Source organism: Panthera tigris, chromosome E2, assembly GCF_018350195.1.
Source record: "Panthera tigris isolate Pti1 chromosome E2, P.tigris_Pti1_mat1.1, whole genome shotgun sequence".
Classification (NCBI taxonomy): domain Eukaryota; kingdom Metazoa; phylum Chordata; class Mammalia; order Carnivora; family Felidae; genus Panthera; species Panthera tigris.
In genome coordinates, this window is record NC_056674.1 from 49,320,464 (window position 1) to 49,338,005 (window position 17,542).

The following is a 17,542-nucleotide window of genomic DNA, read 5'->3' on the forward strand; positions in this document are numbered from 1 at the left end:
CTTGCATCTGCGCCTGTGCAGTGCTGCGAGCGCGCCGGTGGCTGCCCTTCCCCCACCTCCTGCCGCGAGTGGGTGACAGGGCCCCGGTCTCCGCGCATCTTCGCTGACCGGCGCCGTGACCTGGCTTGGCACTGAGCCACAAGTGGAGGCCGTGCCCCTCCAGGTATGAGGGGGGGCTGCCATGCAGCTACGCGAGGGCTGGGGGCCGCGGAGGAGGAGATGAGGGATGGGCTCCTGTCCGCGCAGGGTGGGAGCCCAAACTTCAGCGACTTGCAGACGTCGGTGACCCTCGGGGCGGTGTCCGGGGCCGCCCCGCGCCGTCCTCCGCACGGGGCTGGCGGGGCCCGCCTGGCCGGACGTGCGGGGGCGGGGACGGCGGCGAGGGAGGGCGGCGGCGAGGGCTCGCCTTCCTCCCTTTGTCAGGAGAAGCGCCTCCGAGCGGCCGCCAGCGTCTCCTGTCGCGCGGGAGCGAGTCCGGAAGCCCGGGCGGGTGCGCGCGTGACCAGGCCCCGCGGGCGCGGGGCGAGGCCGGGGGCGGGGCCGCACACACCTGGCGGCGCCCGGAAGCCGCGTGCTGAGTGCCCGAGCATCACCTGGTGCAGGGAGGAATGAAAGCCCCAGCAAGTTTCCCGATGCAGGCGGCGTACCAGAGGAGACCTCTGACCTCTTTGCGAAAGCCTTTTCGGCTAAGTGTTCCTCTAATCCTCACACCTAGCCTGTGACGTCGCTAGTATCTCAGTTGCAACTGAAGGAAAAACCGGAGGCTCAGATGGGTGGAGTACCCGGGCCTCCCGGTATTTTGTGTAAGTGGCACGTGTTTTTCCATTTTCCTTTTGATTTTGTTCCCTGATAGTTTTGCCTTGCAGGCGTTTTGAATTAATTTGTAGTTGAATTTACTGCTCTTCTCTTTTATGGCACTCAGAAGCCTTTTACCACTTTGAGATTACGCAAGTTGATTTATGATTTCCACTGGTACTTTAGAATTATTCGCATTAAAAATCTGCCAATACTTTTATTATGATCCGATTAATGGCTGCATTTAATTAGGGAGAATGGACACCTTTATGATGTTGGATCATATTGTAGGCCATCCCAGTGTTCAAGCCCTGTTTTGTCTCCCTTAAGTGCACTTTATAATCTTTACAGAAGTTTGTCATTTAAAAAAAAGGTTATCATTTTTATTTATCCTTATGTAGTGTATTGTTGAAAATGTAATCATTTTTCCATCATTTCATATTTTTTCTCTTGTATTTGTTGATATTTTCCACTGTTCTTATTTTGTATATTTGGGATTTCTCCCCCTTTTTGTTTTTGTCTCCTTAATTAGCATAGCTAATGGTTATCTATTATTTAAAAAAATGTTTTTAAGTTTATTTATTTTGAGAGAGACAGAGACAGCATGAGCAGGGGAGGGGCAGAGAGAGAGAGAGAGAGAGAGAGAAAGAGAAATCCCACACAGGCTCTGCCCTGTCAGCGCAGAGCCAGACACAGGACTTGAACTCACTAACCCACACTAACTGTGAGATCATGACCTGAGCCACAATCAGGTCTCACACCAGGCTTAACCAACTGAGCCACCTGGGTGTCCCTCTATTTTTATTATTAAAGAATAACTCTTTAATATCTGTAGCATCTGTAGTAGTGTCTCCTCCATCATTTTTGATAATGGTAATTAATGCCCTCCTTTTTTTTTTTCCCTTTTGGTCAGTATGGCTAGAGGTTTATCAATATTATTGATCTTTTCAAATAACCAGGTTTTGGTTTTATGGAATTTCTCTATTGTTTTTCTGTTTTGAGGGATTTTTTAAATGTTTATTTGTTTATCTTGAGAGACAGAGTATGAGAGTGCATGGTTGGGGCGGGGGAGAGAGAGAATCCCAACAGGCTCCACCCTGTCAGCGCAGAGCCCCAAGTAGGGCTCAAACTCACAAATTGTGAGATCATGACCTGAGCTGAAATCAAGAGTCAGATGCTCAACCTGCTGAACCAGCCAGGTACCCCCCTGTTTTGAGTTTTATGGATTTCTATGCTTAACTTTATTATTTCCTTCCTTATGCTTGATTTGGGTTTAACTAATTAATTAATTTTTTTTCTGCTTTCTTAAGGTGGAAACTGCGATAATTGATTAAAATCTTTCTTTTCTAATACAGTTTAATGCTGTAACTGTTTGTAGTTACAGTTAATGTAGGTAATAATTTAATGCCATAATACTACTTTAGTTATATCCCTCAAATTTTGGTATGTTGTGCTTTCATTTCTATTCAGTTCTATGGGTTTTTTAAACTTGTGACTTCCTTTTTCAACCCTTGGTTATTTAGAAATTTGTTGTTTAATTTCCAAGTATTTGGAAAGAAGGAATTAACAGATCTCTTTCTAGTAATTGATTTCTAGTTTAAGTCTATTTTCACCAAAGAATACACTTTGTTACAAATTTCATTTCTTTAGAATGAAAGGTTTGTTTTGTGGCCAAGAATATGATCTATCTTGGGAATTTTTAATATATAATTTAATGACTATTGTGCTGCTGGTGGTGGAGTCTTCTATAAATACAAAATGAGTCAGGGTGGTTGATAGCGTGGTTCTATTCTTCTATATCCTTACTGGTTTTCTATCTACCTGTTTTGTCACTGAGAAAAGAGTATTGATGTCTCCAACTATGATAAATTCACTCCAATTGTGAATTTATCTGTTTTTTTTTTTCTTTCAGTTCTGTCAATTTTTGCTTCTTGTATTTTGAAATGCTTTTGTTAGGTACATATACATTTAGGATTGTTATGCCTTCTGGCCATTTGACACATTCACCAGGTGTTGTTTATCACAGTGACGTTATGTAATATCACTCTATTTCTGGTAATATTCTGAAGTTTACTTTGATATTAATATAATCACTCTCTTTTGGTTAGTGTTTGCAAGGCATATCTTTTTTTTCATCCTTTTACTTTTGATCTAGCTATGTTTTTATATTTCAAACAAACTGCTTATAAACAGTTAAAAGCAGTTGGCCTTCCTTTTTTTTATCCAGTTTGACAACCTTTATCATTTAATTGGTGTTTTATACCAGTTATTAAGATGGTTCAATTATGGGGCCCCTGGGTGGCTCAGTCGGTTGAGCTGCCGACTTCGGCTCAGGTCATGATCTCACAGCTCATGAGTTCGAGCCCAGCATCAGGCTCTGTGCTGACAGCGCGGAGCCTAGATCCTGCTTCAGATCTGTGTCTCCCTCTCTCTCTGCCCCTAACCCACTTGCATTCTGTCTCTCTCAAAAGTAAACAAACATTAAAAAAAAAAAGATGGTTCAATTAAAATCTACCATCTTGCTAGTTTGTTTTCTACTTGTCCTGGTTGGTCTTCATTCGTATTTAACTCTTTTTCCAACTGCTTTTGTATTAGTTGGTACTTTTATGATTTCATTTTTTTCCTCCACTATTAGCTTATCACTTATACCCCTTTAAAAATTTTTTTTGTTGTTGCCCTGGCATTTACAATACAAATCTGGAGTTAATCACAGTGGACCTTTAAGTAATATTTTACTGCTTTACGTGTAATATAAGATCTTTATAATAATATACTCTCCAATTTCATCATCCCATCTTTTGTACTATCATATGTTGTAGTTTTACATATGCCGTAAGCCCACAAAACTTAACGGGCTATTTTTTGACAATCATTTGTCTTTTAGAGTGATTAAAAGTAAGAAGGTTTTCTTTAGAGTCATCTTTATTTTAAGCATTCCCATAGATCTTTATTTCTTGTGTAGATCCAGGTTTTTGTCTGGTATCATATTCCTTCTACCTGAAAAACTACTTTAAATATTTCTTCTAGTACAAGTCTACTGGTAATGAATTCTCTGTTTTTGTTCAAAAAGTTTTGATTTCACTTTCATTTTTTGAAGGATGTATTTGCTGGGTATAGAATACTGGGTTGATAGTTGCCCTGCTTTTTTTTTTTTTTTTTTTTTTTTTTTAAGTACTTCAGGGGCACCTGGGTGGCTCAGTTGGTTAAGTGTCTGACTCTTGATTTCGGCTCAGGTTATGGTCGCAGTTTGAGAGCTCGAGTCCTGCATTGGGCTCTCTGCTGACAGTGAAGAGGCTACTTGGAATTCTTTCTGGCCCTTCCCTGCTTGTTCTCTCTCTCTCTCTCTGTCTCTCTCTCTCTCTCTCTCTCTCTCTCAAAATAAAGAAATAAACTTAAAAAAATAAATAAAAAATAGGGGTACCTCGGTGGCTCAGTCATTTGAGTGGCCAACTCTTGATTTTGGCTCAGGTCGTGATCTCACAGATCATGAGTTTGAGCCCTGCACTGGGCTCTGCACTGACAGCATGGAGCCTGCTTGGCATTATCTGTCTTCCTCTCTCCCTGTCCCTCCTCTGCTCTTGCTATGACACACTCCCAAAAATAAATTAAATAAATAAATACATACATACATACATACATACATACATACATACTTTAAAGATGTCACTGCATAGTCTTCTGGCTTGTATAGTTTTTGATGAGAAATTGACTGTGATTCTTTATGTAGTTCCTCTATATAATGTGTCATTTTTCCCTCTGGCTACTTTCCAGACTTTTTATTTAACCTTGGTTTTCAATGGTTTGAATATGATGTCTTACATATTTGTTTGGTTTGGTATTTATTTAGTTTAGATAAACTATTTAAGTTTCTTAGATCTATAGTTTGATATCATTATTTTTTAAAAATCCTCAATCATTATGTCTTCAAATACCTCTTCTGTTCCATTCTTGATTGTCTTTTTGGGATTCCAATGACATGTTTGTTAGGCCATTTGATATTGAACTATAGTCTTTGGATTCTCTATTTATTTAATTTTTCATTCTACTTTGTTTTTATGTTTCATTTTGGGTAATTTCTTGCTTTCTTTTCCATTTGATTTTTTCTTGCAGTTTTCATCTTTTCTGAAATTTCCCATTTATTTATGTTGTCCACCTTTTCCATTAAAGCTTCTAAAATATGAATCATAGTTATTTTAAATTCTCTGTCTGATAATCATCAGTTGAAGTTTGTGTTGATTGCTTTGTCTCTTGATAGTGGGTTGTCTTAGTTTGGCCTTTTCTGGTGTCTCGTAATGTTTGATTGAAGGTAAGTGTTGCCACCATGATTGTTTAGGTCCCTTCTGAAGAGGGCAAGGGACTCTCCCACTAGGTGGTGTTTTCCCAAATGATGTGTAAGGATTTGTAAATAAGTCATTGTAGGAGTTCCAAAGCAAGTCACATCATTAATAACAGTATCTTCCTTTTTCTGTCTTTCAGTTCGGCCTTCATAGTTCTCAGCCTTTACCCCAAAACTACAAAAAATGAACAAATCCCAGGTGAGTTGTTTTTCCCAATTTTGTTTTTTCAGTGCATTTGAGGAAGTTTATAAGGACCAAGAAAATGAAATATAAAGGCAGAGATGAGCAAAACTTAAGGAAAATGTAGTAAGAATAATTGATCAATACCAGCAGCCAAAAAGCAAACCAAGTTAATTGTCTTGAATTGATTATGAGTGGCATCTCCTTCGTTCTCTGATATCAGGTCTGAGTAAATTTTATGGACCTTCATACAGATGGTGTTTTGGACAACATCCCCAGAAACGATGGGTTTATCAGTTTGTCTCTGGTTGTTTTGTATAGCTTTCTTCACTGCAAATGCAGGATTTTGTGTGTATCTTACTTTTTCAGTCAAATTAGGATGCCAAAAAACTCAGTAAATATCTGGGTGTGTATTAAATTCTCCCCCCAGACCTCCACAATACCATTACTTTCATGAGTAGCTTTCATGAGTAGCTTTACTGTCATTACTTTCATAAGTAGCTTTCTTTTTTATTTACTTTTTATTATTTTTTTAAATTATTTTTTAATCTTTATTTGTTTTTGAGAAAGAGAGAGACAGCATGTGAGCAGGGGAGGAGCCGAGGGAGAGGGAGACAAAGAATCTGAAGTAGGCTCCAGGCTCTGAGCTATCAGCACAGAGCCTGATGCAGGGCTCGAACTCACGAACTATGAGATCATGACCTGAGCCGAAGTCAGACACTCAACTGACTGGGCCACCCAGGCGCCCCAGACTTTTTATTATTTTTTTAATGTTTGTTTATTTTTGAGAGAGAGAGAGTGTGCGTGCGTGCCCATGCGTATGAGCTGGGAAGAGACAGAGAGAGGAAGACATAGGATCCGAAGCAGGATCTGCACTGTCAGCACAGAGCCTGATGTGGGACTCGAACTCACAAATTGTGAGATCATGATCTGAGCTGAAGTCAGACGCTTAACCAACTGAGTCACCCAGACTCCCCACTTGAGTAGCTTTTCAGAGTTTATATGTACATATTTACATGAGTACAAATACAGGTTATTATAGGAAGCATATTAATCATGCTGATTTGTTTATATGTGTTTTGTTTTTAATTAATAGACTTCATTTTTTAGAGCAGTTTGAGTTTACAGAAGATGTGAGTGAAAAGTACAGGGTTTTTGTGTATTCCTTCATTCCTTCCACACACACAGCTTACCCTGTTATTAACATCTTGCATTAATGTGGTACACCTGATGCTGTTCATGAACCAATATGAACACTTTAAAATCTGTAGCTTACATTAGGTTTTATTCTTGGCGTTGTATGTTCTGTGGATTTTGACAAATACATAATGACACGTACCCACCATTGAAGTTTCATACGGTATAGTTTCCTGCTCTAAAAATCCCCTGTGCCTCATCTATTCATCCTTCCCACCCCACCCGCTCAGCCCCCACCTCCCTGAGCCCCTGGAAATTGGTGATCATTTTAACTGTTTGCATAGGTTTGCCTTTTCCAGAATGTCATATAGCTGGAGTCATACAGTGTGTAACCAGTAGTTTTTTTCACTTAGAAATATGCATTTGAGGTTCTTGTATATCATTTCATGGCTTGATAGCTCATCTTTTTTTTACCACTGAATAATATTCTGTTGTGTGGATGTACCACCATTTATTTATCCACTCACCTATTGAATGGCTGCTTCCGAGTTTTGACAATTATGGATAAAGCTGCTACAAACACTCACGTGCAGGGTTTTGTGTGCGGATAAAGTCACTTATTTAGGTAGGTACTGAGGAGCGTAACTGCTAGATCGTATGGTAGGAGTAGGTTTGGTTTTGTGAGACACTGCCAAAACGTCTTTCAAGGTGGCTGTGCCATGTGGCACCCGCACGGGCAGTGAGTGAGAGTTCTGCTGCTCCACATCCTTGCCAGCGTTTGGTGCTGCCGGCGTGGTGGATTCTGGCCATTCTCGTAGGTGTGCAGCAGTATTTCATTGTAATTTATAGTTCCTTAATGACATGATGTCGAGTATCTTTTCATATGTTTATTTTCCATCTCTGTATTTTCACTGATGAGGTGTGTAGTAAGGTCTTTAACCCATTTTTAAATCAGGTTGTTTTCATATTGTTGATTTTTAAGAATTCTTATATATATATTTTGGATACCATTCCTTTATCAGGTATGTGTTTTGCCAAGATTTTCTCCCCATCTGTGCCTTGTCTTTTCATTCTCTCAACTTTGTATTTTTATCACTCAGTAACATATCCGAAGTCTTTCCGTAAAAAAACTTAGCGTTTCCTTATTATTTTATTGTGTAAGGAACAGAGTATATAAGGCATTGTAATACTTTTATGTACATCATAACAATATGTATAACAAATATGTGTGCATTAAAGAATAATAAGAAAATGGGCACCCATGTACCTTACCCAAGTTAAGAACTAGAACATTCTCAGGGCGCCTGGGTGGCTCAGTCGTTAAGCGTCTCACTTTGGCTCAGGTCATGATCTTGTGGTTCGTGAGTTCAAGCCCTGTATCAGGCTCTGTACTAACAGCTCAGAGCCTGGAGCCTACTTTGGATTCTGTGTCTCCCTCTCTCTCTGCCCTCTACTGCTCACATTATCTGTCTGTGTCTCAAAACTAAATAAACATTAAAAAAAAAATTAGAACATTCTCTGTTCTTGATGATACATTCTCCCATTGAATCATCCTAGTAGGTATCCTCTATCTTGACATTTTTGTCGATTACTCCCTTGCTTTTCTTTTTTTTTTTTAATTTTTTAAAAATGTTTTTTTATTCATTTTTGAGAGAGTATGAGTGGGGGAGGGGCAGAGAGAGAGGAGACACAGAATCAGAAGCAGGCCCCAGGTTCTGAGCTGTCACAGAGCTTGATGTGGGGCTCGAACCTACAGACCGTAAGATCGTGACCTGAGCCCACGTCAGATGTTCAACCAACTGAGCCACCCAGGCGCCCCTCTTTCTTTTCTTTTTTTTTTTAAAGTTTATTTTGAAAGAGAGCAAGCAGGGGAGGGGCAGAGAGAGACTCTGTGCTGATAGCACAGAGACTGATGTGGGGCTCGATCCCACAAACTGTGAGATTGTGACCTGAGCCAAAATTAACAGTCGGATGCTTAACTGACTGAGCCACCTAGGTGCCCCTCCCCTGCTTTTCTTAAAGATTTTACCACTTATCTACATATATGCCTCATCAACATAAAATTTAGTTTTGAGAAACTGTAACTGGAGTTTATATTGCCTTGTGTTGCATAATTTTCTTTTTGATCGGTGGAGTTCTTTTTTCTTTTGCTTCCAGACCCTAAGATTTAAGATGTCCTTATATGCACCCATGTTCCCTTTTGTCAAGACTTGGGTTGTTTTGTTCTGTTTTAATCGCTGTTTATTTTAAAGTTTTATTAGGCAGTATTAACCAAAGAGAGATGAAACCACGCATGCATTATTAGTCATAGTCTAAAATGATACAGCCTTACTGGGGAAGCAGTGTGTCAAAAGTTATCCAATAAGCATAAGTCTGGTTGTGTCCTGCAATTTTGCTGGTATTGGATAAAGGTTTCTAGGAGAAGATGAGCTGAATACAGTCTCTGAGTCAGTCTGGCTTCAGCTTTTCTGAGAACTTCCAAAAATTCCATTTGGAGAAGTCATTGGCAAGGTCATGAGAAACATAGGAAAACATAGGGCTCACATGGTTGGCCTATCTGGCAGGGTCAAAGTGTGAATCAGGTATTGAATGTCTGGTAGAAATAGAATTAAACCAGGTGGTTGCCTGTATTCGCTGCTTCTTAGCCTAGTGGTAGCTGCCAAGTGTCAGGAGTCCATCAAAGCAGGACGCTTGTGTAAGGTGGAGTGTCATCTGATGCAGGGCAGCCTGGTGCGGAAGGTAGAAGTAGGAGATGTCACCAGCACACGTTGAAAACAAGTCAGACTGAGTGCAAATAAGAAACTGGGCCAGGCTCACCCAGGCATTCCGCCCTCGGGTTAAAAAGGTGGTCCCGTGGCAGGAGGCTTTTTGTGTATGACGGCCCTCCAAATGCCTGCTTTTGAGTTGCACTGTTCCCATGTACGACAAGCAGTTTGGTATCGATAGACGTCCCTGCCACCCTGCAGTCTCTCTCGAACTCCTGGGGATTTCCTTCAGCTCTGGTATCGATCTTTCGTTTGCCTCTTCCCATGTCTTTGTCTTTTTTGGGGTCACTGTTGTTTTATTGGCGTACCTTTTTTAGTATCTTCTTAAGAAAGGGTACGGGAGAACATTTTTTTAGGCTTTACGTTTCTGAAAATATCTTCATTCCATTGTGATACTTGCTTGATGGATAGCATGAATGTGGATTTGTCCATCCGTTGCTCTGGTTCTGTCAGTTTTTGCTTAATGTAATTTGAAGCTGTGTCATTGAGCGCATGCACATTTATGATTGTTCTGTCTTCCTGACGGACTTACCCTTCTGTCATTTTGGAATCCTCCTCTTTATCTCTGGCAATATAAATATAGCCACATCTCCCTTTTTATGATGAGGTGGTGTATTTTTTAAGTGGCTTCTGTAGGGATTATAGCTTATATACTAATCACCTTGAATTAATGTTATACCACCTCGATATGGTCCAAGAACAGTATACAGTATATTGCGGTGAATTCTTGCAGCTTTTATTTGTCTCTATACGCCTTTTGACCTTTGTTTTGAAAAATGTTTTTCCTGGGGATAGAATTCTAGGGCTTCTTTTTTCCGTAAGTATGTTAAAGATGACGTTCTGTTTTTATCTCACTTCTGTGGTTTCTGTTAAGAAATGAGTCTTCACTTTTATTGTTTTTCCCTGAAGGAAAGGAATCTTTTTCTTTTGGCCACTTGCAAGATACTCTGTTTTTCTCTGGCGCTCACCAGTTCGAGTGTGATGTGTTTAGGTATACTTGTCTTTACATTTATTCTGCTTGGGCTTTATTAAGTTTCTTAGATTTGTGGTTGATGCTATTTACCATATTGGGGAAAATTCTTAGCTGTTGTATCTCAAATATTGCTTCTGTCCCATTTTTTTTCTCCACCTGTGAGACTACACATTATATATTTTTTGTTTTTAGCATTTTAAGCAATAGTATATTAGACTTTTGGGCCATACTTCACATTTCTTATGTTTTAACTTTTCCCCATTTTTTTCTCTCTGCTTTAGTTTGGATATTTTCTTATTGGCCTGCCTTCGAGTGCACACTTCTTCTGCTGAATCTAATCTGCTATTAAGTCTATACAGTGTGTTTGAAATTTTAGTTGAAAACGCTTTTTGCAGTTCTGTAATGTCCATATGCTTCCCTTTTGTAGATTCCAGTTCTTTGTTGAAATATTCCCATATTTTCATCTACATTATTCATCTTTTTCTCTGTATTTTTTTTTCCTCTTACGTAAACTCACAACCCCAAGATCAAGAGTTACACTCTGCTGACTGAGCCAGCCAGGCGCCCCTCTCTGTATTCTTTAGCATATTACTTTACAGTTAATCTGAAGTCTTCTGTACTAACTCTAACCTACGGATTCTCTCTACATATGCTTTTGACTGTTGATCTCTTGTTTATTGTTTTATTGTGCTATTTTGGTTTTTCACGTGTCTAGTCATTTTTGTTTGTATGGTAGACGTGTATGACACACACTTCTGCTCTGAAGAATGTTACGTTTTGTTTTGCCAATCATTTCACTGTCTGGCAGAACAAAATTGTTGCCCTCTACTAATTCTCCTAGAGGTTTTCCCTCCTACTTGCACATATTAGGAACCACCCAAAGATCTGAGGTGAATTTTTATGCAGAATTTTAGAGCCCCTTCTCTATGCCTTCTTTACCTTCATTGCTTTGCCCCCAAATCTCAGTTGCTTTGCAGACCCAAATGCTAATTTTTCTTTTTTCAATGTAGCAACAGTGCCGCTTGCTACTTCAGTTCTATTTCTCTGCGCTACTGTTGAAAAATCACCTTTAGGGACATTTATGCTGTATATAGAATTCAAGATTGATATATTTTTTTCTTTCAGCATTTTTATCATCGTTGGTAATGTGGGCCTCCCGTCATGGTCACTGTTCTTTCACTAATTGTAGCCGTGCAGTGGTTGCTAATACCTGCAAGTTGTTATATGTATTTGTCCAGCTTTTATTGTTGTTTTCCTCTCTCGGAATTTTGAAGTGATCACTTTTTAGTGTTGTAGTCATGAAGTACAAAGGCCTTTCTACCTATCAGAACGTGACCTTTTAGTTGTCTCCTGAAACTTGTAGAATTTGCTCTTTGTATCCACTGTTTTCATTTTTTCCTGATGATTTGTGTTTTAATTCCTGTTTGCATGACAGTTCCTAAGATAGTTCTTCTCACCTTTTTTTGGTTTGATTTTGTGAAGCGTGAAAATGCAGAGAAATACAAATGAAAATGGATTAGGCTGAGCTATATGAAATAGCAGTGTTTGTATGTACAACAGTTGCCTGTCAGTAATTTCAGTATGGCCCAGCCTAATAATTGTCAACCTATTACAGTATCCAAGTCAAGACTGAACATCTTGGCTTATTTGCTTCCATACACTATGTGTATTGAAGGCTGTTATGTTGCACAATTCACACATGAATTCTGTCTCATCCGCTTTCTCACCATCATGGTTCTGACCTCCCTTAGCAGGCTCCCACTCCTGGCATTAAGTCACCTTATTCAATGCTAAAATCCTGTTGACCATTAAAGGTTGTTTCCTCACTTTAGAGGTGGCCAATATTGTAAGTTTTGTGCAGGTCTGTCCACTTCTTTTCATATTTTTTACACATTAAATAGAATTGATAGAATTTGGGGTCATGATATATACATATTCTTGGAATTCTGTTTTCACTAATTTTTTTAATGAATTATTAATGTTCCTGTGCTAGCTTTTCTGTACCTTTTAAGGCTTTGTTATTTAAGTTTGCGTCTTTTTTTTTTTTTTTGAAGACTTGTCTGAAGTCTTTTTTTTTTTTTTTAAAGACTTGTCTTGACCTTTTATTAAATGTTTATTCTATTTTATTTTATTACTGGTTTTCTTCTCCTTGTCACTTTGAGCATTTTTCTTCTTCTGGTGTGTCAAACTATATTTTTATATTTCTTTTAAAGGTTTAACTTACTCTTTTTTAGCTTCTATTTTAAACAAAACTTAAAAAGCTAATCACAATTTATATTTTCCTTCCAAACAAAATACTTTCTCTGTGTCACAACTCCCAGGTTTCTGGCATCCAAAAATTAGTTTCAGCTAATTATTTAATACCTCCTTCCCGGAAACATCCCATATATACGTATTTTAATAACTTATTTTGCTGACTTATTTGCTCCCTGATGCTTTTTATGTCCAACTGATTCTTGCTAGGTTTGTCTTCTTTATGGTTCACATCGTTTTACAGCAGTAAAAAAAGCTAGCACTTATGTGACATTTACTATGCAGTAGTTGTCATTTTAGATCAGGCTGTTAAACTATGTCCCTGAGCCAGATGGCATTCTGCCTTCCTTTTATATGGCTCACAGCTAAGAGTGGTTTTTACATTTTTTTAATGGCTATGAAAAAAATCAAAAGAATAGTATTTCACGATGTGAAAATTACATGAATTTCACATTTCATTGTCCAGGAATCAGGCTTTTTTGGAACATAGCCGTGCCTGTGTGTTTGCTTATTTCCTGTGCCTGCTTTCACGGTGCAGTGGCAGACTTGATTGGTTGTAGTTGAGACTACATGTGGTCTGCGGAATCTAAAATATTTACTACTTGGCCCGTTGTAGAAAGTTTGCCAACTCATATTCTAGCATTTTCAGTACTTTGAAGATACTCTGTTGTTTAATGGCTTACATTGTTTCTGTGGAAAAATCAGCTAGCAGTTTTATTGTGCCCTTTTAGTCAGTGCCTCCTTTTTCTTTTGGGATTTTTAACAGTTTTGTGATGATGTGCATAATGTGATTGCATTTGTTCTTCTTGGGGTTAATGGTCTTCTGTGGTCTGAGGAGAGTTGTTTTGGAAAATCTTAAAAAGTCTAACATCCAGAGGGGAGAGTGGAAGGAATAAGACACTTTTAACAAAAGAAAGCAAAATGATTGTCACAAGAGATACAAACAAAATACTCCAGGGTTTAAAACTGAATAGGAACTCACAATAAGGAAGGATCACATCTAAGTGTGATGTAAGATGTGATCTTACTGGGAAGACCTTTGCTTAGAGAGGAAAGCCATGGGAAAGAGGGATGGAAAAGAAATCTGGTGTTGAATGCTGGGCTAGCGGTTAGTTTATCAGTTTTCAGGAGGTAGTGAATAACCATGTCTAATCAAGGTAAACATTAAAAAAAAACATTTTTGACTTCTCTTTTCATATTACAATGGGTTAATCAGGATGTAACCATCGTAAGTCAAGGAGGATCTAATAGTTGGACGAGTTGAGGGAGGGGTATTAAGAAATGGTCTGTTTAGATGTCAGATATGCTTAGCTCTACCTCTCTTCATGACCATAGGCTTTCTGGCCAGAACACCACATTCCTTCCAGATGGAAACTGTATACTGTCTTGGCAAAAGTTTTTGAAGTCTGTCATGCTTGACATCTAATGCTATGGTATCAGAATTGTGTTTCATCAAGTTTTTGAGTTTTTTGTTTGTATGGAGTATGGAAAATAAGGAGAATACGGACATTTTTCATATTTGATGGTAGAGTCATTTCTAAATTATTATAACTTGAGTCCAAGTAATGTGCCACGGGTTTCTCCCCCTGTTGGTCTGGCAGCCATACAGAAGTTCTTATTGCATCTATCATTTGGCCCGGTGGATATAGAGAAAGAAAATCCATGTAGTCGTCTTTCAGGCCAAGAAATAGAAAACAGCCAGGATTCTTGAAGCTCTTGTGAAATCCTCACTGTGTAGCTGGAGCTAGTTCATTTTTATTGCTTTATAATACTCAATTATTTTAGCATACCGTAAGAAATCCATCTATTGATGAGCATTCGTTTTTCTGGCTTTGGGGTCCTATGTAAAATTTAACTGGGAACATTCTTTTTTATTGATTTTTAATTTTTTTTTTTAACATTTTCATTTTTGAGAGGCAGAGAGAGACAGAGCATGAGTCGGGGAGGGGCAGAGAGAGAGAGGGAGACACAGAATCAGAAGCAGGTTCCAGGCTCTGAGCTGTCAGCACAGAGCCCGACGTGGGGCTTGAACCACAAACTGTGAGATCATGACCTGAGCGGAAGTCAGACGCTTAACTGGCTGAGCCACCCAGGCACACCTGATTTTTAATTTTTTATGGAGATAGAATGACATATAGTATTATTAGTTTTATGTGTACCACGTTATGATTCGATAATTCTATATATTGCTAAATGATGAGAAGAAGTCTGGTAAACATCCATCACCAAATATAATTTTTTTTTTTAACTGTAATGAGAACTTTTAAGATCTGTTCTCTTAGCAGCTTTCAAATATGCGATACGGTATTGTTAATTGTGATTACCACACTGTACGTTACATCCCTATGTTGTATTTATTTTAAAACTGGATGTTTATACCTTTTGATCCCCTTTACCTCATTTAGCTCATTCCCCACCCTGACAACCAATCTGTTCTTTGTATGCATGAACTTGGTTGTTTTGGTTTTTGTGTTTTGTTTTAGATTCCACATAGAGGTGAGATGATACAGTATCTGTCTACTGCACTTAGCATGATGTCCTCAAAATCCATTCATGTCGCAAGTGGCCAGATTTTCTCTTTTATGGCTAAGAAATACTCCGTTGTGTATATATGCCACATATTCTTTATCTGTTTGTCTATTATCGGATGCTTAAGTCTCCCTATCTTGGCTATTGTAAATAATGCTGTAGTGAACGTGGGTGTGCATAGATCTTTTCAAGTTAGTGTTTTTATTTTCTGTGGATAAATACCCAGAAGTGAAATTGTTGGATCATGTGATAGTTCTGTCTTTTGAGGAACCTTCACAGTGTGTTCCCAAGTGGCTGTGTCAGTTTCCCTTTCCACCAGCAGTGCACCGGCCTTCTCTCCATATCCTCACCAACGTTTGTGATCTCTTGTTGATAACAGCCATTCTAACAGATGTGAGGTGATCTCTCATTGTGATTTTGGTTGGCATTTCTCTAGTGATGTGCTGAGCATCTTCTCTTGACTCCGTTGGCCGTATGTAGGTCTTCTTAGGAAAAATGTCTGTTCAGATGTTCTGCCCATTTATTAACTGGATTGTTTTATCAGATGATTTGCAAATATTTTATCCATTTAGTTGGGTGCCTTTTCATTCTGTTGGTGGTTTCCATTCTGTGCAGGTGCTTTTTGGTTTGATACAGTTCCATTTGTTTATTTTTGCTTTCGCACCATTGGTATGGCTTGGATATGGTAGAGAGATCTCTACTTACGTCTGACATTTTGCCTGGTAATTGGAAGTTCGTCTGCTGCCTTTAAATATTTAAAGGTTTAATTAACTCTTTAATGTCTGACTTGATACCCCCCAACACGAATATCTAGGAGTATCATCTTTGTCCAGATAACATTAAATACTGTGTATTTGTTTACCTATTTATCTTCCTCTACATATTTTCAGAGGAGAAACAGTATTTTATTAATCTTAGATACCTGTTCTATATGGCAAGTGCCAGAGCTCTAGGGGATCTACATAAATGTTTAATTTATAAACATATTTTTTGGAAACATGAGAAAACAGTGAAGATGTACAGTCGGCGTCCTATGTAGATTTTACAAGGTAAGAATAAATTTTCACATATCCTTCCTCCATTGCCAAATGCTGATCATTTCAGAACGAACAGCCATCTGAGCAATATGCCGTTTCAGGGATCGGTTTCGTTCACCGATGTGACTGTGGACTTCACTCAGGAGGAATGGGAGCAGCTGGACCCCTCACAGCGGATCCTTTACATGGACGTGATGCTGGAGAATTACAGCAATTTACTCTCAGTGGGTAAGCACAGCTTTTAGTGCAGCTCCGTGTCGGCCTAGCATCTGTGTCCTTGCTCACTTACCAAAAATTCTGCGCTTCTGAATTACTACCTTGTGGTTGTGGTCTGCGGCTTCAGGTGTTAAAGCCGAGAGACAGTGGAGACGCTGAAGTTCTGCCTTCTTGATTTGGGGGATTTCTGAAGTCTAAGCAGTTGGGAGCTGTGTTCCGCCGTCAAGTTCTCTGATATTGTCGAGCCAGATGTGCTTTTCAAGTTGGAACAACAGCAAGAGGTGTAGATAGCGTAGTAAGAACGGTCAGGTCAGAACTTTCTGGGGAAGATGTCAAAAGAGGGAAGGAGCATCAGAAGCCAATCCACGCAGTATCCTAGGGGTCATGAATAGGTTGAGCTATTTTCAAATATTTTTTAAGAATCAGTTTTTCAGATCCTTAAGCCTTAAAAGATGGCCAACACCAGATGATTCCTCAGATATCAAAATCCTACCTCCAACTATCGTCTGTCTCTGCCTAACATTTTTTGTTGAACTTTGATATTTTTCTCTCACACTTGCCCCTTGACATTTACCTAACCTGTCTTAAACCTTTGTGATTAGCTGCTCTTTCATTCGTATTCCCAGTTTGCCAGAATGGTGACTTTGATATTTTAGGTGATGGAATTGGTGTAATAGATTCTTCTTTAGTCTAAGAGTGATGCATTGTCCTAGACACAAATGCCAGCAAGATCACCAGAGTCAGGAATGTCAAGGCTGGGTCAGTCTGATCCTTAAGATTGCTTCCGATAACAGCAGCGCCAAGACCTGTTTAGAGAAGAGATCGAACACATTAGAAGGAAAAAAATAAGGTGTTTCAATGGAAAAAAGTAAAACACATGATTCTGTCGCAAGGATCTTGAACCCTTGGATTTATTTTCCAGTTCCTTCAGACTATGGGTGCTGGATCTTGTCGTCCGTTTGCAAAAGTTGTACATGAGATTTGGATCTTGGCGGGAGGATTATGTCTGCAGACCTGTGAGGAGCATTGCTGTTAGCAAGGTGTGTGGCTTGCAAGAGCAGAGGAGAAAAAAACGGGGAGAGAGACTAGGAGTGTGGAGAGGAAGTGCCCGTCTGACCACAGCAGCTCAGAGCCTAAGTGGCAGTTGCTAAACTCAGATCTGCCCAGGCTGTTGCTGTTCCCTTCGCGTCTTCGTCCGCTTGTTCTCTTGGTCTGTGCTGACTGTTCCGTGTCCCTGAGGACACGCTGAACCTCCTGCATCCCTCGACTTGTCAGCTTGCCGGCGTCATTTGTGCCCTGTCTGCTGCCCTGTGTTTTTAT

General features: G+C 39.4%; 1 protein-coding gene and 1 long non-coding RNA gene across 4 annotated transcripts in view; one reads left to right on the forward strand and one right to left on the reverse strand.

Moving 5' to 3' along the window:
- Positions 1-17,542, forward strand: part of ZFP1 (ZFP1 zinc finger protein) — a 20,459-nt gene continuing 2,917 nt past the window's right edge. Inside the window, exons 1-3 of one of the 3 annotated variants that reach the window (XM_042969598.1) lie at positions 1-163; positions 5,272-5,330; positions 16,074-16,234. In XM_042969598.1, the coding sequence (XP_042825532.1) occupies positions 16,096-16,234 (139 nt within the window). In that variant the 5' untranslated portion in view covers positions 1-163; positions 5,272-5,330; positions 16,074-16,095. Of the gene's footprint in view, positions 164-625; positions 804-5,271; positions 5,331-16,073; positions 16,235-17,542 lie in introns of those variants that run through there. The other 2 variants (XM_015538009.2, XM_042969597.1) reach the window with 2 other exon arrangements.
- Positions 16,228-17,542, reverse strand: part of LOC122234159 — a 21,856-nt gene continuing 20,541 nt past the window's right edge. The window contains exon 3 of the long non-coding RNA XR_006211931.1: positions 16,228-17,028. This is a non-coding gene — a long non-coding RNA (uncharacterized LOC122234159). The remainder of the gene's footprint in view (positions 17,029-17,542) is intronic.